This window comes from Eubalaena glacialis, chromosome X (assembly GCF_028564815.1).
Source record: "Eubalaena glacialis isolate mEubGla1 chromosome X, mEubGla1.1.hap2.+ XY, whole genome shotgun sequence".
Taxonomy (NCBI): domain Eukaryota; kingdom Metazoa; phylum Chordata; class Mammalia; order Artiodactyla; family Balaenidae; genus Eubalaena; species Eubalaena glacialis.
In genome coordinates this window covers 73,506,118-73,526,189 of record NC_083736.1, presented here as the reverse complement: position 1 = coordinate 73,526,189, position 20,072 = coordinate 73,506,118, and the positions used below count along the sequence as shown (strand labels likewise).

The window sequence follows — 20,072 nt, the reverse complement described above, 5'->3', positions numbered from 1 at the left end:
ACAGGATATATTTTACAGTACAAGGAATATAACCAGTAATTTATAATAACTTTAAATGGAATGTAATCTATAAAAATATTGAATGACTATGTTGTACACTTGAAAGTAATATAATATAGTAAACCAACTGTACTTCAATAAAATATAAATAAAATAAAATCATATAATGTGCAATAGCAAGAGTGAACTGTTACACTCATGGAATGTACATCACCAAGAGTTGAAACTATGGACTTCAGGGATTATAATGTGTCTATTTAGACTCATCAGTTGTAACAAATATACCACTCTGCTGGGGAATGTTGATAATAGGGGAGGCATGTGTGGGGGCAGGGGGGTGTATGGAAAAATCTGTGTACCTTTTCTCAATTTTGCTGTGAGTCTAAAATTTCTCTAAAAACTAAAGTCTTAAAACATAAAAAATTTAAAAGTAGAATTAGCACCAATTTTACACAATCTCTTCCCAAGAAAATAAGGGAAGGGAATACTTTAATCTCTTTTATGAGGCCAGCACAACCTTGATACCAACATCAGATTAAGAATGGGTAAAAATATACTATTAACGACTGACAACTCTCATAAACTTAAATAAAAATATCCTCAAGAAAACTTAGCAAATTGAATCTAATAATGTATAAAAATATCACACATTATGGCAAAGTGGAATTTATTCCAGGTACACAGGCAGGTTCAGCATTTGAAAATTGTTTAGTGTAATCCACAATATCAACTAAATAATAAAATATTTAGTTTTATTAAATATTTTTTATTTAATAAACAATATCAGGCTAAATAATAAAATTATATCATCATATCAATTTTCACATAAAAATCATTTGAAAAATTCAAAATACACAAGATAACAGTAACATTAGGAACCCTTGTGGTTATTGAACTCTTTTATAACTTGATTGTGTCAGTGTTAATATACTAATTGTAATATCACGCTATAATTTTGCAAGATGTCACCTTTGGCGGACACTGGGTGAAGGGTACACCTGACCTCTATTATTTTTTAACATATTTATTAAGATATAATTTACATAATATATAATATAGTAATTTAAATTGTACAATTCAAAAGTTTTTACTATATTCACAGAACTGTGAAGCAATACCACAATTTTAGAAATTTCTCATTACTTCAGAAAGAAACTCCATACTCATAACCAGTCATTTCCCATCGGCTTCAAATGTCAGCCTTTAGCAACCTCTAATGTGATATAGATAGATAGATAGATAGATAGATAGATAGATAGATAGATAGATAGATAGATAGATAGATAGATAGATAGATTTGCCTCTTCCATATACTTTATATAAATGTGAATAAACAACATGTGATTTGTATTACTGGCTTCTTTCACTCAGCATAATATTTTCAAAGTTCATTTGTGTTGCGGCATGTATTAGCATTTCATTTCCTTTTTTTTAACTAATATTTCTTTGTAAGGTGTACTATATTTTAATTTATCCATTCATCAGTTGATGGACATTTGCATGGTTTCCACCTTTTGGTTATTATGAATAACGCTGATATGAATATTCATTTGCAAGATTTTGTGTGGATGTATGGTTTTATTTCTCTTGGATATATACCTAGGAGTAGAATTACCATGTCATATGGTAAATGTGGTAGGCTGAGTAATAACCCCTGAATATGTCCAAATCCTAAATCCCAGAACCTGTGAGTATGGTAACTTACATGGTAAAAGGCACTTTTGAAGATATGTTTTAGTTATATTTCTTAAAATGGAAAGATTATCCTGGATTATCAATTTTACTGGTGCATCCAATATAATTACAGTAGTCCTTAAAAGAAAGAGGCAGAAGTTGTAATTATAGGTTCAAAATGGAGAAAGTGGCCCCAATCAAGGAATACAGGCAGCCTTTTGAAGCTGGAAAACATAAGGAAATTCTCCCTTACAGACTTCAAATAGGAATGCAGCCCTGCCAACCCCTTGAGTTTACTTCATAGAGCGCATTTTTGACTTGTGACTTCCTAAAGTGTATGATAATAAATTTGTTTTGTTTTAAGTCACCATTCTTGTGGTCATTAGTTTCAGCAGCAACAGAAAGTCAGTATAGCAACTCTATGTTTAGTGATTTGAAAAATTGCCAAATTGTTTTCCAAAGTGGCTGCATCATTTTATATTCCCACCAGCAGTGTAAGTATTCCAATTCCTCTATGTCCTAGTCAATACTTCTACTTTTCAGCTTTTTGATTATAGCCGTTCTAGTTTATGTAAAGTGGTATCTCATTATAGTTTTTAATTTCATTTCTTTGATGACCAATAATGTTGAGAATCTTTTATGTTCTTATTTACAATCTTTATATCTTGTTTTCATAATTGTCTTAATTATTTCCAAATTTTAATTATGTTATTTATATTTTTATATTGAGTTGAAAGAGTTCCCTGTATGTTTGGGACACATCACATCATATTTTCTCCCATCCTGTGGGTATCTTTTCACTTTCTTGATGCTATAATTTGCAGTACAAAAGTTTTCTAATATAATTTTCCTCTTTTTTGTTGGCTTGTGCTTTTGGTGTTGTTAAGAAACTATTGCCTAACATAAGATCATGAAGATTTACTCTTATCCTTTATTCTAAGAGTGTTATAGTTTTGGCTTTTAATTTTAGAACTATGACCTATACTCATAAGACATATTCGTCTATAATTTTCCTTTTTGTAATCTCTCTGTATGTTTGAGTATCAGGGTAATATTGGTTTAAAGAATGTCTTGGTAAGCATTTTCTCCTATTTAATTTTTTGGAAGATACTCTGAAGTAGTATTAACTCTTTTTAAATGTTTGATAGGATACAAGAGTGAAGCCATGTATGTCTTCTTCGTAGCAAGTTGTTAGATTACTAATTAAATGTCATTACATGTTACAGGTCTATTTGGATTTTTTGTTTCCCCTTGAGTCAGGCTGTCTATAGCTACAAGGCAATCATTTTACAATACGTAAGTGTTCAGAACAATATGTTGTGCACTTTAAATTTATACAATGTTGTACGTCCCTGGTGGTGCAGTGGTTAAGGTTCTGCCTGCCAGTGCAGGGAACATGGGTTCAATCCCTGGTCTGGGAAGTTCCCACATGCTGTGGAGCAACTAAGCCCGTGTGCCACAGCTACTGAGCCTGCACTCCAGAGCCTGCAATCCACAACAACTGAGCCCACATGCCACAACTACTAAAGCCTGTGAACCCTAGAGCCCATGTGCCACAACAACTGAGCCCACGTCTTACAACTACTGAAGCCCATGAGCCTAGAACATGTGTTCTGCAACAAGAGAAGCCACCGCACTGAGAAGCCTACACACTGCAAAGAAGAGTAGCCCCCGCTCGCCACAACTAGAGAAAGCCCATGTGCAGCAACGAAGACCCAATGCAGCCAAAAATAAATAAATAAATAAATTTATACATTGTTATTTGTCAAATATATTTTAATAGAAAAAATAAAATAAAAATATATAATACAAGAAAAACTTTGAAATATCATATTTGTTTAAAGGACTTGTATCCCAATATATTTTTAAAAACTCCCAGAACTCAATAAGAAAGCAAATAATCCACTAAATACATGGACAAATGGAACAAACACCCCAATGATATATAAAAATGGCAAATAAGAACATGAAGAGATGCCTGACATCTTTAGGCATTAGAGAAATGCAAAACAAACCCACAGAGATAGCATTACAAGTACACTATAATGAATAAAATGTAAAAAATGACCATATACCAAATGTGGGCAAGGATGTGAAGCAACTGAAACTTTGATACATACACTGTTAAAGTTTGGCAGTTCCTTAATAAGTTAAACATAAGATTAAGCCATTCAGCACTTACTCTTACCCAAAATAAATGAAAGCTTATGTCCATACTAAGATTTGTAAATGAATGTTCATAGAAGCTATTTAGAATAGCCAAAAACTGGAAATAACTGAAATGTCCATTATACAGCGAATGGGAAAAAAAAATTGTGGCATATTCATACAATGCGATATTACTCAGTAATTAAAATGATTGAATTCATAAAAGCAACAACATAATTTAAACCTCAAAATAGTTTCGTTAAGTGAAAAAAAGCCAGAAGAGATAGTAGGTTTGCACATACAAAAGTCTGTATAAAACTCAAAGTTAATCTATAGTGACAGAAAGTAGATCAGTGATTACTAATAGATGTGGACTGTGGAAAGGAGAAGGGGCAAGGGGAAACTTTTAGAGATTATGGATATGTTAAGTATCTTGATGCTGGTGATGGATTTATGGGTACATACTTAAATCAAAAGTTATCAAAATATTCACTTTATTTTGGGGGGGGTATTCCAACATTTTAATAATCGAGTCAGGGATGGATTTGAAGGAAACCACGAAGAAATATCCTTTGAGATTAAGGACAAACAAGAGCAAAATAACATTTCAAGAACAAGGGAGTTGTTAAATGTGTCAAATGTTATAAATTAATTAAGTTGGAGGCTGAAAATGTCCATTGGAGCTATCGTCATGGAAACCATTGGTGATGTTGGTGGGATCTGTGTTGGTTGACCATTTCTAGACTGAGTAGGTTAAAGATTGAGTTGCAAGGAATAATGAATGTAGGTCACTCTTTTGTGAAGGAGAAGAAAGATAGTGGAGTGTATATCTATATACTGTTTTTGATTAACATGATAGAGATTTAATCACAGCTAAATATTGACCAGAAGGATCACTACTGGGAAACAGGAAAGCTGTATGCTATAGGAAAGAAAGGCAAATGTGATAGGTGAGCATCCTGGAAAAGCAGGAGGAATAGGAGCAAATGCACGTGGAGGAAGAAGATGGACCACTTCCAGTATCCCGGGAAGAAAATGGGGAGAGATTTTAGCAGATATATGTTTGGTTTTAAGACCTGTGTTTCAGCCATGTTGGCACATTTTGTATTGATGTGGCTGGTCTGTTCCTCTAAAGGTGCTTGGCTGGATTTAGTCATTAGGCATGACCACAGAGATTTGGTTGAGTGTACATAGATGATTCACAAAGCCAGCTTCATTAGCTTGAAACTCACAATCACTTAAGGAAGTGTGTAAATCACAGCATTGTTGGAAAAAATTTAGTTTTTACAAACTTACCCTATGTAGTCTCATTAATTTCATCTCTGTGCTCTTCTTTCCCTGGGTAGATCCTGCTCCCCCCACGCTAGCCTCCAAACATTCAGCAATTTTCTGAGACTTCCTTGCTTGGAAACAAGAACTCCACCAGCTTAGTCTAAAGCAGGATGTGAATAACACTGCTGTAAGCACCTCGAACTTTTGAATCAGCATTTGGTTCCTTCAAATCCCTTTACTTTCTTTCTTACATCTTTATTGGGAGTATATTTGCTTTACAATGCTGTGTTAGTTTCTGCTGTGTGACAAAGTGAACAGCTGTATGTATACATATATTCCCATCTCCCCTCCCTCTTGCGTCTCCCTCCCACACTCCCTATCCCACCCCTCTAGGTGGGCACAAAGCACCTAGCTGATCTCCCTGTGCTATGCGGTTGCTTCCCACTAGCTATCTATTTTACATCTGGTAGTGTATATATGTCAATGCTACTTTCTCACTTTGTCCCAGCCTCCCCTTCCCCCCAACCATGTCCTCAAGTCCATAGCTATTTCCTCTATGTTCCGGCAAGTCCGCTGCCTGGTGCTCCTTCTGGAGACACGCTGGTACCTGTAGTGTACAAGAACACATGCACAAGGGTGTTGGTGATGGGAAAAACTAGGAACACTCCAAATTCCCGTCAGTAAGGAAATGGATGAATGCAACGTGGCTTAGCATCCAGTAGCATAAAGCGTGGCAGTCCAAAGGAATGCATCAGGCCATTCTCACAGCTTTCGAAAGCATCCTCCTGACTTCAAACTGCAAGTTGCAGAACGATAGCATCAGATCCACATTAGTCAATGTTTTTAAATCCCAAATGAATCCTATCTAAAGTTTGATAACCTTTGGGTGTATGTTTCAAGGTCTGAAAGATGGTTTTCACTAGATGTTAAAATGGTGGGATAGCTCCTAACAGGACCCAATAGGTTTATAACCAAGTGGGATTTATTCTAGAAATACAAGGTTGGTTTAACATCTAAAGATCAATTTATGTAATACATTATTTTAAAAGAAGAAAGCACTGAAACATTATCATATTAACTGACACAGAAACAGCATGTGACAAAATTCGACCACCTTTCATGATAAAAACAATAAAAAACTAGGAATAGAAAGAAATTTCTTTAGCATGATAAAGGATATCTATGAAAAACCTACAGCTAACATCATATTTAGTAGTGAAAGACTGCATACTTTTCCCCTAAAGTCAGCAACAAAGACATGCTCACTATTTTTATTCATTATTGCACTGGAAATTTGAGCCAGTTCAAACAGGGAAGAAGAATAACTAAAAGTCATCCAGATAGGAAATAAAAAAGGAAATTTTTTTATTCTCAGATGACATGGGTTCATATGCAGAAAATCCTAAGGAATCCACAAAAATGGATCTAATGGTAGAACTAATAAAGAAGTTCAACAGATCACAGAATACAAGATTAATACATAAAACAAATTTTATTGCTATATACATGTAGCAAATAATCCAAAAATGAAATTAAGGAACACTTAATTCTAGTTACAATAGCATCAAAAAGAATAAAATGCTTAGGCATATATTTAACAAACCAAATGTAATACTTATGCACTGAGAAACACAAATTGATGTTTGTTGAGAAAAATTAAAGATGATCTAAATAAATGGAAAGGCATTGCATGTTCATGGTTGTAAGACTCAATATTTATATGGTAATTCTCCCCAAATTGATATATAGATTCAATTCAATCTCTATCGAAATTTCAGCAGGCTTTCTTTGTAAAAATTCACAGGCTGATCCAAAAATTCATATGGAAATGAAAAACAAAACAAAACAAAACAGAATATCCAAAACTACTTTGAAAAAGAACAAACCTGGAAGACTTCCACTTTCTGATTTCAAAACTTACTATAAAAATACAGATAATCAAGTTAGTGTGATACTGACATAGAGATAGATCAATGGAACAGAATTGAGAGTTCAGAAATAACAAACTCTCCTTATATTTATGGTCAATGATTTTCAATTCAATGGGGAAAGGATAGTCTTTTCAACACGTGGTGCTGGTACAACTGGATATCATGCAAAAATACAAACTTAGAACCTTACTTCACAGCACACACAAAACTTAATGCAAAATGGATCAGAGACTTAAAAGTAAAACCTACAACTATAAATCTGTTAAAAGAAACCCTAGGAGAAAAATCTTTGTAAACATGAGTTAGGCAATGATTTCTTAGATACAACACCAAAAGCATGATCCGCAAAAGAAAAACTTGATAAATTGGACTTCATCAAAATTTAAAACATTTATGCTTCAGAAGGCACTATTCAGAAAATGAAAAGACAAGGTACAGACTGGGAGAAAATATTTGAAAGTCACAGATCTAACAAAGAACTTGTATCCAGAATAAAGAATAAGAATAATAAATAAATAAGAAAATGACCCCATTAAAAAATTGGGTAAAAGATTTGTATAGACATTTCACCAAAGGAGGTATAGAAATGGTTAATAAACATATGAAAGGATGTTCAGAACCACTAGTCAGTAGGGAAATATAAATCAAAACCATAATGAGATACCATGTTGCAAAAACAATAGGATGGCTATAATCCAAAATACAGATAATAACAAATATTTGGATTTGGAGAAATTTGAATCCTCATACACTTCTGGTGATAATGTAAAATAGTTGAAACTCTTTGGAAAATATTCTGGTATTTTCTTAAAAAGTTAAACATAGAGTTACCATATGATCCAGAATGTCCATTCCTAGGGATCTACCTAAGAGAACTGAAAACATATGTTCACACAAAAACTCATGAACTCAAAATGTATATGAATATTCTTAACAGCATTTAGTTTGGGAATATTATCCATAATATTCCCAAACTAAACATAACCCAAATGCCCATAAACTGATGAATGTATAAATAAAATGTGGTATATCCATACCATGGAATATTATTTGGCAATAAAAATAACTGAAGTACTGATACATGCTACAACATGGGTGAACCTCGAAAACATTATATTAAGTGAAAGAAGCCAGACAACAAGTACTATATATTGTGTGATTCCATTTATACAAAATTTCCTAAGTAGGCAAACCATAGAGACAGAAAGAAGTTTATTACTTGTCTATAGGGCTGGGGGTGGGTTGGGGGGTTGGGGGTGATGGCTAAGGGATACAGGGCATCTTCTTGGGCTAACAAAAATATCCTAAAATTGATTGTGATAGATGAACAACTGTGAATATATGAAAAGCCATTGAATAAGGCATTTTATTTTTTAATTTACTTTTATTGCAAAAACACATAATATGAAACCTACCTTATTAACAAATTTTTTAGTGTACAGTGTTGTTAACTATATGAACATTGTTGTAATCAGACCTCCAGAATTCTTCATCTTGCATGACTGCAAATCTATACTCATTGAACAACAACTCCCCATTTCCCCCTCCCCCAAGCCCTTGGCAACCAAGATTCTACTTTCTGCTTCTAAGAGTTTGACTACTTTAGATACCCCATATAAGTGGAAACATGCAGTATTTGTCCTTTGTGAGTGGCTTACTTCACTTAGTATAATATCCGCAAAGTTCATCCATACTACAGCATATAGCAAGATTTCCTTCTTTTTGAAGGCTGAATAATATTCTGTTACATGTATACATTATATATACTACCTTTTATCCATTCACCTGTTGATAGATATTTAGGTTGATTTCATCTCTTGGCTATTGTGAATAATGGTGCAATGAACATGGGAGTGCAATAATCTATGCAAGATCCTGATTTCAATTATTTTGTAATGTAAATGTAAATATACAGAAGTGGGAATGCTGGATCATATGGGAGTTCTATTTTTATTTTTTTAGGAACTTCCATACTGTTTTCCATGGTGGGTGCACCATTTTACACTCCCACCAGCAATGCACAAGGGATTCATTTTCTTCACTTCCTTGCCAACACTTGTTATTTTAAGTTTGTTGTTTTTTTTTTAATACTGGCCATCTTAACAGTTGTGAGGTGATAACTCATTGTGGTTTTGAATTGCATTTCCCTGATGACTAGTGATGTTGAGCATTTTTCATATACCTGTAGGCCATTTATGTGTCTTCTTTGGAGAAATATCAATTTCAATCAATTCCTTTGCCCATTTTTAAATTGTGTTATTTGGGTTTTGTCTGTTTCTTTGTTTTTGAAAGCATAAGCCACAGACTGGGAAACAATATTTGCAAAGCACACATGATAAAGAACTTGTATCCGAAAGAGATAAAGAACATTCGATATTCAGTAATGAGAAATCAAACAACGCAATAAATAATGAGCAAAAAAAAAAAAAATCGAATTGACATTGTGCTTACTGGATGGCCAGTAAGCTATTGAGAAGATGTGTGACCTCATTAGTCATTAGGGAAATAACTAAAGCCACAATGAAATACCACAACATAGCTATAAGCATGGCTGAAATAAAAACAAAATACAGACAATACCAAGTGCTAGAGAGACTGAGGAACAGCTAGAACTCTCCTGCATTGTTGGTGAGAATGCAAAAAATGGTATAGACACTCTGGAAACAGTTAAAAATACACTAACGATTCAATCCAGCAAGTTAACTCCTAGATATTTACCCAAGAGAAATGAAAACTTACATTCACAAAAAATCTGTATGCAAATGTTCATAGCAGTTTTCTTAGATGCTTGGGTGACTGCACACTGGCACTGGACACAGACATGTCTAGGACTACTGGACACAGGTTCTGAACTGACATTGATCCCAGAAGCCCAAAGTGTCATGATGGGGCCCTGTTAGAGTGGGGCTTATGAGGTTCTGGCAGTAAAAGGAGTTGGGGATAGATATCAGTTCACAGTGAGCTGACTGGGTCCCTGGACCAACATAGCGGTCATTTCTCCAGTCCCCAAGCTGATAATTCTAAGTGATACACTTGGCAGTTGGAGCAATGACCTGCACATTGGGTCATTGGTCTGTGGAGTAAGAGCTATCACCTTGGGAAGCCCAAGAGGAACCTCTGACACTGGCTCCCACCCCAGGCCAAGAGAGTAAGTCAAAACCAGTATTGGATCCTGGTGAGCGTAGGGGGGTAAAGCAGAGATTAGTGACATCATTGGAGATGTATGGGTTGCAGGGGAAGAGCAGGTAGGAGAGCCACAGGGACGAAGAGAGTGGAGAAGGTGAGAAGAAGTTCTGGGAGTCTCTCTATGGGGGAGGGAGGAAGGGAATGGAAATGGTGAGAGGGAAGATGGAGGCTTCCACTGGATCCACTGGTAATGTTTCATAGGATGCTGGTGCATGCAGGAGATTTTGCTATATCCTTCCTTATCCATTTTAACATATTTGAAATACCACACCATGACTTAAAAAGTCACTGGGAGAAGTGGAAGAGGGCAGTATCCACAAACAGGCAGGCACCATCGGGGGCAGGCTCGAGGAGGAGGATTGCAGATTTACAGTGCACCCAATCTCCCCTGCTCTGTAACTTCTCCAGCATGGCCAGCTTCTCAGGTGCAGACCCAGAAAACTGGGCCTTTGAGTTCCACAGGCAAGAGGGGTTCAGACACCCCAGGACTCTCCAGAAGGTCAGCCAGAGCAGGATGCAAGAGAGAGAGGTGACTGAAGACAGAGGAGTATGAACGGGAAAGAGCAGAAGGAAGGTATGGGAGGAATGGAGGGGTGTCAGAGTAGGAGTTGGGTGGCAGACAAGGGAAATTCTAACGTCCATGGGCCATATAGAAAGCAAGAGAGGGACCATTCCCCAGACATCAGTACTGCTCAGCTCAGGGAAGCTGAGAACTGAGAGTTCCAAGAAAAATTGAGAGACACCTGGCTATCCACACCCACCGCCATCACAACTGGTAGGCCTTGGTTGTGCGTCCTTCAAAACTTTAAAACATACTTGTACATATACTTAAATGAATTCCCATATATTACATAGGATTGACTGGTGTGTGTGTGTGCCCACGCACGCAAGTGCTGCTTTAATTTACAAATGTGAATCCAAAGCCATCGTTCTGCAACTTGCAGTTTGAAGTCAGGAGCATGCTTTCGAGAGCTGTGAGAATGGCCTGATGCATTCCTTTGGACTGCCACGCTTTATGCTACTGGATGCTAAGCCACGTTGCATTCATCCATTTCCTTACTGACGGGAATTTGGAGTGTTCCCAGTTTTTCCCATCACCAACACCCTTGTGCATGTGTTCTTGTACACTACAGGTACCAGCGTGTCTCCAGAAGAAGTACCAGGCAGCGGACTTGCCGGACATAGAGGAAATAGCTTTTTTTTTTTCTTCCAGTTTTAAGATCTTGGGCTCAAAGCAAGGACTCTGGAGTCAGATTGATTGGTTTCAATCCTGCCACTGATCCCCACGAGCCGAATGACCTTGGGCCAGTGGCTGAACCTCTCAGTGCCTGTTTTCTCACCGGTAAGAGGCCAGTAATAGTTGGTACTATAGTTCTAGGCGTGTCACGCGGATGCATTACTATTTATGCCCAGCGCTTAGAAGAGTGCCAGGCACAGAGTCCGTGCTGGCGCTAAGTTGCTTTCAATGGATTCTGCCAGATTACATCCCAAATGGATCTCTTGCACCACCGCCACAGGTGTTTGCTCCTAACCTCTCCCACCCTCGGAATGGTTAAGCTCTTTGAAGGCTGTCAACCTAGTGTGTGAAACCCGATTCGTGGTTTTAGTTCACATCTCCAGGATCAGCGGTGGGGGGCATCTTTTGGGGTGTAACTGGCCACTGCGATTTCCTCTTCTTTGAATTTGCCTCAGAGCGGGGGAAGGGCTGATGGAGCGAGGCCAACCCCAGTCTGTCCGCCAAACCCGCCTGCCAATAACGTTTGCTGAGCCACATTTGATGGAGCAGTTGAGACAGAGACCTTACAGAACGAAAATACGATCCCTTTGCTCTCTGGCCGACCCCTGATCACTGACTGTGGGACTCCTGTGCCCATTCTCCTGTTGGGTTGTAAGGCTTGCGGTGGAAGGGAGCCTGGCACATGCTTTCGGCGCATGCTAGGCGTCCAGCGCCTCCATCTTGACGTTTCATCCTCACCACCCATGGAGCCCGGCGCCCTCACTCACCGACCCCCTGTGTAGATGGGAAACGGAGGCTCAGAGCTGTGAGTCTCACCGGAAAGGGGAGGCGGGACAGGAGGAGGCGGGCCGAGAGGCTTCACAGAGGGAGGCACTCCCACCATCCCCTTCACCAGCGCACTGCCCGGACCGCCCAGGGGCTTGGGGGCAAACCAGAGGCCCTCGACCCCATTGGTTAGGCCTCGAGGGGGCGGGCGAACAAGGCGCCCGCTGGTTGGCGGGGCCCGGACCAATGAGGAGGCCGCGGCGCGGGCGTGGGAGGTGCGCTGGAAGCCGCGCGTCGTTTCGTTTGAGGCGAGCTCCTGCGGCGCCTGAGGTGGCTGTCGCTGCCCTTTGAGCGCCGCCCGTCTCGCCCGCCGTGACCGCGACTCGGGCCATCGATCGTCGCCCCGGTTCCGGCGCCGCCAGGGTCGCGACATGAGCTCCCCTGATGAGGTGTCTGTGTGGGGAACGGGTTTCGGCCCAGACGGCAGGGAGCGGGCCGGCGTCGGCCCGGTCGGCCCCGCAGTCCCGCGGGGACCCGACCCAGGCCCCGAGCCCGGGGAGCCGCGGAGCGGCGAGGGCGGGGGCGGCTTCCTGGACCCCGAGGGCTTCCAGTCGGAGCGGGAGATGCTGGAAGCGGGAGGGCCGGTGCTGTGGGGCCGCGAAGGCCGACCTGGCTCCCCGGCTGACCACACGAGGGACCTCCTGGACCTGGCCGAGGAGTCTGCGGCGGCCATCCTGCAGCAGCTGGCCGACCGGGACGTGCTGGGCGTCCGCAGACACCCGTCCCCGGAGAGCTGCGCCGCCTTCGAAGTGTCCGCCGTGTGGGCCGGCCTCGAGGCGGGTCCCGGCGGTCGAGGAGCGCCCGCCCAGAGCTGTGGGGAAGCGCAGCCGGCTCCGGCGCGCCCTCTCCACCTCGGTGGGCCCGAAGCGGGCCGGGCCTGGGGGAACCCTAAGAGAGGCCCTAAGCGTAGGTTGAACGTGGCTGCGGATCGCCAGCGGCTCCCCGAGGAAGGCCTGGCCTGGCTGCTGTCCGACCCCGAGTCCTCAGATGAGTTCAGTGAGACACAGCTGATGACGGTGAGCACTTACCCCAGAGCAGGAGGCCAGGCCGAGCCCAGCAGACCCGAGGATCCCGGGGACACTCCCAGACACTCGAATTTCCAAGTCAGGGAGAATTTCCTTCACGTGCGAGGCTCTTCCCTGTCCTCGGCTCCGCGAGGACTCACTTCGGTTGTGGAAACGCAGGGCGTTGGAGAGCAGGGCATCTCTTCCCCTAAGAAAATGCGGAGCGTGCTCTGGGGGAAGGGGGGCAGCAGGCCCAGCTACCCGGGAGCTGCTGCTGCTGCTGCTGCTGCTGCTGCTGCTGCAGGAGGCCTGCCGCGGGTCACTCCTAGGAAGAAGGGGGCCCAGGAGAAGAAATCCCTCGGGGGAGCCTCCAAACTTGCCCTGGGGAGAACCTTCCCTTCCGGGGGAGAGCGAATCTCGGCAACTCCCCTGGAACCGGCCACCTTGCCCCCAATCTCTGGTATTCCGCTGCGTGGGAGATCCAAGAGGTATACCTTGGTCCCTTCGGGAACCGAACAGTCCAAGCACACCGGCGCTGGGAAGAAATCCGTGGCCAGGCGGGCAAGGGAGTCTGAGGCGGTGGCGGGAGAAGTTAAGGACCCAAATAGAGACCCAGCCGCAAAGGGCCAAGTGAGTAGGCCATGCTCCTCCTCTCTCCTCACTCTTCCCCCCCCCCCGCTCCAACCGCCCCCAGGACACACGTCTTCACCCATGCTGCCTCTGTCCATCCCTCAGGGGTCGTCATTGGGTGTCCCTCGGTCACTGGGTCATTAGGATGCCAGATCGGGCTCCTTTTACTAGGGACAAACATTAAGGTAGCACTTCGGGTGTGCTGGGCCCGGTTCTCCACCCTTGGCCTGTTTCCAGCCTCCTCTGCGAGACTGGGGCTGGGATGGAAGGGAGGGCTGGTAGCTGAATTGGGTTGGGGGATCCCTTAAAAGCTTCCCCGAAAAGCCTCAGTATTTAGACTCACCAGCTTCCTGAATCCTACTTCCTAGCTGTTCCCCAGATCTTCCTTGCAGGGGGCCTGGGCTTTCTCAGTGCCCCAGTGTTGTCCCTAGATCAGCTCTGCCTGCTGGCCTGGGGCTGACTGAGGGAGAAAGTGCTAATGAGATCAGCCTTTCAATTCCCTTCCCAATTCCCTGACTCACCCCGGCCCCAAATCACACAACTCTCTCTCTCTCTCTCTCTCTCTCTCTCTCTCTCACACACACACACACACACACACACACACACACACACACACACACATCCTTAGTCCAAATCGGTGAGAAATTTTTGTTTCAGCTGCCAACTCACAGGCCAGGGACATCTTTTCCGCGCATGCATCGTGGAAAAGCCAGCAGTGGCGACCTCAACACCAGAGGCCCCCAAGATCCAGGAAACTCAGAGCCCTTGGCCCTGAACCAGGGAGAAGTCATGCCCAGGGGGCCTGTCCCCTCAGGTGAGTGTCCTGGGTTTGATATGAGGGGAGGGGAGAGGGGTTGAGAACAGAAACCTCTGGCTCTGTCTCTGCTGGGGGCACAGCCTTGCTCCCAGGCAGCTTCTCCCACAGGAGACGGGGTGCTGGCAGGACTGGCCTTGAGCCACATCATCCTCTGTGTGGGGTTTGTGCGGCCGGGGTGATCGGTGGCAGTGCCCCAAACAGCTCCTCTGGGTGTAGACTTGCAGGGGAACAGCCTTTTCTGTTAAGTCCTGTTCGCCCACATTGCTCTCCCACGTGCTGGCTGTGGCTGCAGCTCTGGGAGGGTCGAATCCAGAGCCACAGTCTTTGGGGATCACGGTGGTGAAATGGCTGCCCCCGGGGAACAGGGGAGGCAGGCCCAAAGAGAAGGTTCGAGCTGCTGGGCAGAGCAGGGGTGGCTTGTTGCCAGCGGAGGGTGGTGCTGCCTCACCTCACGTTAGACCCCGCTTGGCCCTTTCCACCTCACTGGGAGCCTGGGAAGCTGGATTGTGTGTCCTTTCCCTCTCAGGTGACCGGGAACCACTTGACCATCCACCAAGACCGGAAAGGCAGCAGCAGCCACTGGGAACGCCGGGCTGTCCTCGGGTAATGCTTCCTCTGGCTCCTGGAAATGTAGGCCCAAACTCGAGGGTGGGATCTGGGTCCAAGTTCAACTGACATGTGTGGGGCCCCGCCTCCCCTGCCCCCATCGCGTACCCCATGGCGGGAGCCCACCTCCTTTCCACTGAGGAGCCCTTGCCAGTCTAGCCACCCGGCTTTGGGATGGAGGGCCCAGGGGAGAGGAGAAGGTGGAGGAGAGAGGAGGCCAGAGTATACTAATCATTTCTCTTCCTCCTGTGTCTGCTGGCCTAGTGTCTTGTGCTACAGAGAGAAATAGACGCCCTTAAGGAGCAACTTGGTATGAGGAACCAGGGGCGGAGAGCAGTGTCTTAGTGCAGAACCCGGGTGGGCACCTGGGGTGGGGGTGGGCTGCAGGTGCAGTCGGCCTCTCAGGGACCAACATCCCTGTGGGGAGGAGAACCTAGCAGGCCTGGCCCTGGAGCCGGCTGTGCATGTACAGCTGGGCGTGTGTACAAGTAGCAAAGTACTGTCTGGACTGCATGCACACTTTGCCAACCAGACCAGTCCTAGGGAATCTCCTTCTGATCGGACTTTTAGAGATGCCTCATTGATTTTTCCCTTGAACTGCTGCTTGGTGTGGCTTCTAAGGTGCTTGTTGGATTGTTTGTTTGTTTGTGTGACGAGTTCTGACTGGTTGTGGCACGGCCCACAGCATGAGAGCTGCTGGCACATTTTGTTTCCCTTTAGGAACCGGTTCCACATTCAATTCGGGTTGTGGGGAGTGATCAGGCCCAGAGCTCTTTGCATCGGGTCTGGAGGGGGTTTCAGGTTGCAGGGCTAGGCGGTTCCTCACGGGGATAGGGGGACGGGCTTCTATATCCCTCTGTTTGGAGCGCCTGCTAATGCCTGTCCCTGTTGCAGCCGCCATGCAGTACCTGGCTGACAAGTTCCAGACCCTTTGAAGTGAGTGTTACACACACCGTACCCCTTCCCACAGTCCTGGCTGTTGAGCAGGGCTGGGGGCTGGCCCTGGCTTGAGGCTCTTCCCTGACTCCGCTGTTTCATAGGTTGAGCCCAGCGTCTTCCTGCAAGAGGAGCAGCTGGTACCTTTGGGGCCCTGGAGCTGTGGCCAAGCTCGTTCCCTCCTGTTCTGCCTCAGCTAGGGCTTCCTCTCCCCCTTGTTTTGCCCCCGCCCCACCGCAGTTTCACAGCAGTTTCCAATTAAAGTACCTCTCATATTCTGTGTTCTGCCTTCTCTCTGGAGGGGTAGGGGTAGGGGGCCGGGGCAGGGCGCTGCTCCACGTCAGAGCCTTTTCCAGAACAGTATCTCTGGCATCCTGTGGTGGGGACTCTGGGCCAGCCTCTGCTACCATCCCTGCAGTCAAGCCAGCGGAGTGCCCCAGGTCTGGGTCCTGTGTGGGCTCTGCCTGGCCACATTGGCATGTCCTCCCTTTCCCCCGAAGGCCCTCTTCTAGTTCTCTCCAAACCCCCCTCCTCCTTTGGAGTCTGGCGGTTCCCATTCATCTCTGCCATTCCCCCTCCCCATCAGCAGGAGCTCATGACCCCCTTCCAGAGCTCCAATCTGGAAGCTTTCACATCCTCCCTGCCCTAGCCAGCTGACCACCCTCCTCCAGCCTGGTCGTCTCTATACCCTTGAGTGGAAATTGGCCCGTCAGGTTCTATGGCAAGTGTGGTTAGTAGGTCTGTGTTCTTGCATGGTCCCCGTCAAATACTCTTCCACCAGCTCCATGACACAGATTTTCCTGGAAATGATATTTCCGTGTCCCAGCTCAATCTCCCAGACTACCTCTTTAGGACACATGAGATTGAGTCCGAACTCCATGTTCGATTTCCCCCTCACTGGAGTTTGGGGAGCACTTCCTTCCCTCAGCCAGGACCCAGGGCTGTACCAGCCTGAAACTCAGAGGGACAGATTTGTGTTTGAGTGAGGCGAGGGTGGTTCTGCCTGACAGCCTTCCCAAAAGACCGGTGTTTTACTACACAAAAGGGGGTATGATGGTAGATAGGACATTCCAGGTTGGTGACTGTGTGTCCCTGTGTGTGAATAAAAGTAATCAGGTATAATCTCCCTTGAGGGAGAAAGATGTGATTCAGGGAGTAAAGGGAGTAGAGGCTGGTCCAGGTTCTGTAAGGCATTGAATGAGCGAAAGCAAGGGTCGGATCTGTTTTGTTCAAGGGTTGTCGTTAAATTCCCAAAACATAGGAGGGGGATGATGCAGAAGTCACCAAACCGCACGACAGGGTGTCGGGATGCTCAAAATGTTGGATTCGCTGGAGGAGGTTCTCGATCCTACTCTGTGATCCTATGATGTCTGACAACTACTGTGGGTGTGGATGGAATGAGATTGGGAAGGGTGGCTCCTCAGAGTAGCTCATCTTAGAATCAGGGGACCCATATATGAGACCACCCAACATGAGCTACCCGGGACAGGGGCGGGATGGGCGCAGTGAGGATGGGAAGTAAGGAGTGACTGTACCTGGACAATGGGGAGCACTTGGGTCCACCCTTCCCCCATATTCTCACCCTGACTCGCTTCCAGAGTTCATGGCATGAGCTCAGGTGGACAGACCACATGTGGGGTGGGACAGTCACAGACCTCAGGGTCAGAAAAGAACGTTCGTGGGACTTAATCCTTCCACTCAAACCCCTCCTTGGAGAAGGTGGGCTTGACTGCTTAGTTTACAGCTTTGACCCTGAACCTGATCCAGTGGTTATTGCTTGGCGATGTAGCACATCTCGCTGTTGTCTGAGTGACTAAGTTTGGCAGAGACCTTCCAGCTGAGGTTTCTGCCCACCGAGACGTGCAGGCAACTTGTGCCCGGGGAGAAGTCCAGCACCAGCACCAGCACCGCCTGTCGGCAGAGGGGTTCTCGGGGCTGTGGTCACCAGGGTGAGGAAATAGAGAAGCTTGTTGAAAGGGAGGTGACATGGGAGGGCGTGACCTCAACCCTTGGTGATGCATTTTCCCTGCCTCCCTTCCCTCCACTGAGCACACAATCTCTCTGTTCCGTGTTCTGACCAACTACCGCAGAAAAATATTGCTGGAAACATGTATATCACAGGCTGTGGCTTGGCCCTGAGCTTTCCAGTTCCAGAGGGAAATAGTGACAGGTCATACATCTGGGCCCCCGTGGGTAGGAGAAGGTCAGAACCCCGCCCTCATTCAGTTCAATCCTTTTGCCTTTCCCCTCAAGCCCCTCCTCCAGCCTGGGAGACAGTGGCGGCTGGCCTGGAGATCCCTAGGCCCCATCCTGCCTGCTTCTGCTCCCTGCCCAATTACTGGGAAGATGCCCCCTCCCCACCCCACCCACTCCGCACCAGCACCAGCCCAACCACAGGCCAACTGCTCTCTCTGGACTCTTGGGGGGAACTGACACAAACAAAGAAGGTAGGTGTAGGTGAGCCCTGGAGAGGGAGCTGGGTGTGGTGGGCAGAGTAATCATGCCCCAAGGTGTCCAAATCCTAATTCCTGCTGTTGGCTTATATGTTACCTTGCATGGCAACAGGGGGTTAAGCTTGCAGGTGCAATAAAGGCTGCTACTCAGCTGAATGAAGGTGGGGAGACTCTCACCTGCATTGGCCAGGTTCGGCCAGGCACATTGGGGCTGCCAGGGTTGCCATGTGGACCGTCCCTGCGTGATTCCAGGGCGCAGCATTCGAATGACTGCAGTGTGCTTGGTGCCCCCTGTGCTTGTGCACTGTTGAAGTCCTGGTAAGTACCGCTCAGATGCAGATGGAGGACAGACCAGTAGTTTTGGACCTCCCTTTTGTTCCAAGCCAATCACTTCCCCCTCCCTAGTCCTCTTGAGGTATCTGCCAGCCTGACTTTTACAACGATCATTCACTTTCTTTTAAAGGATTTACAATTGCTATTTAATAAAATAACCCTTCTAAAGATAAAAGACACTATACATATACACATCGTAGAGAGCATAAGCTCTCAATTTGACAAATAATTATGAATGGAACAACCCATGTAATTATACCCAGGTGACAGAAAAGTACATTGCACATCCAGAAGTCCCCTATATGTCCTTTTCTGTGTAGGAATCCAAATGGATAAGTCTACGTACTGCCTGATCCCATTTACTTCACATTCTTGAGAAGGCCAAACTGTAGGGATAGAAAACAGATTGGTGGTTGCCTGGGTCTGGGGGTTGAGACAAGGGGTTAAACTACCAAAGAGCATGAAGCAATTCTGAGGCTGATGAAAATGTTTTTTATTTTGATTGTATTGGTGGTTCCATAACAGAATGTGTTCATAGAGACTCTTAGACCTTGTATGTAAATTAATTTTAATAAACCCATATTATTAAAAAAATGTAGAAAGTGCATTATGACACAGCAATTAGGGAAGAAAAATAAATAAAGAGAATCCAAATTGGAAAGGGAAAAGTAAAACTATCACTGTTTGCAAGTGACATGATACTATACATAGGAAATCCTAAAGATGCCACCAGAAAACTACTGGAGTTCATAAATTATTTCAGTGAAGTTGCAGTATACAAAATTAATATACAGAAGTCTGTTACATTTCTATACACTAACAATGAAATATCAGAAAGAGAAATTAGGGAAACAATCTCATTTAGTATCACATCAAACAGAATAAAATACCTAGGAATAAACCTACCTAAGGAGGCAAAAGACCTGTACTCTGAAAGCTATAAGACACTGTTGAAAGATGTTGAAGATGACACAAACAGATCAAAGATATACATATACACACATATATGTGTATGTATAT

General features: G+C 44.6%; 1 protein-coding gene across 1 annotated transcript; it reads left to right on the top strand.

Moving 5' to 3' along the window:
• Window positions 1-12,644: 12,644 nt before the first annotated feature.
• Window positions 12,645-16,265, top strand: LOC133081822 (uncharacterized protein CXorf49 homolog). The gene is made up of 5 exons (XM_061178167.1): window positions 12,645-13,907; window positions 14,565-14,721; window positions 15,251-15,327; window positions 15,595-15,640; window positions 16,225-16,265. The coding sequence occupies exons 1-5, from the start codon at window positions 12,645-12,647 to the stop codon at window positions 16,263-16,265; spliced, it is 1,584 nt and encodes a 527-aa protein (XP_061034150.1).
• The last annotated feature ends 3,807 nt before the right edge of the window (window positions 16,266-20,072 follow it).

Bases quoted from the DNA above. Each gene is read 5' to 3' on its own strand.
- LOC133081822 (XM_061178167.1), top strand. From the start codon at position 12,645: ATGAGCTCCCCTGATGAGGTGTCTGTGTGGGGAACGGGTTTCGGCCCA. The intron at 15,328-15,594 runs GTAATGCTTCCT...CTGCTGGCCTAG, and splicing joins GAACGCCGGGCTGTCCTCGG to TGTCTTGTGCTACAGAGAGA. The intron at 15,641-16,224 runs GTATGAGGAACC...TCCCTGTTGCAG, and splicing joins CGCCCTTAAGGAGCAACTTG to CCGCCATGCAGTACCTGGCT.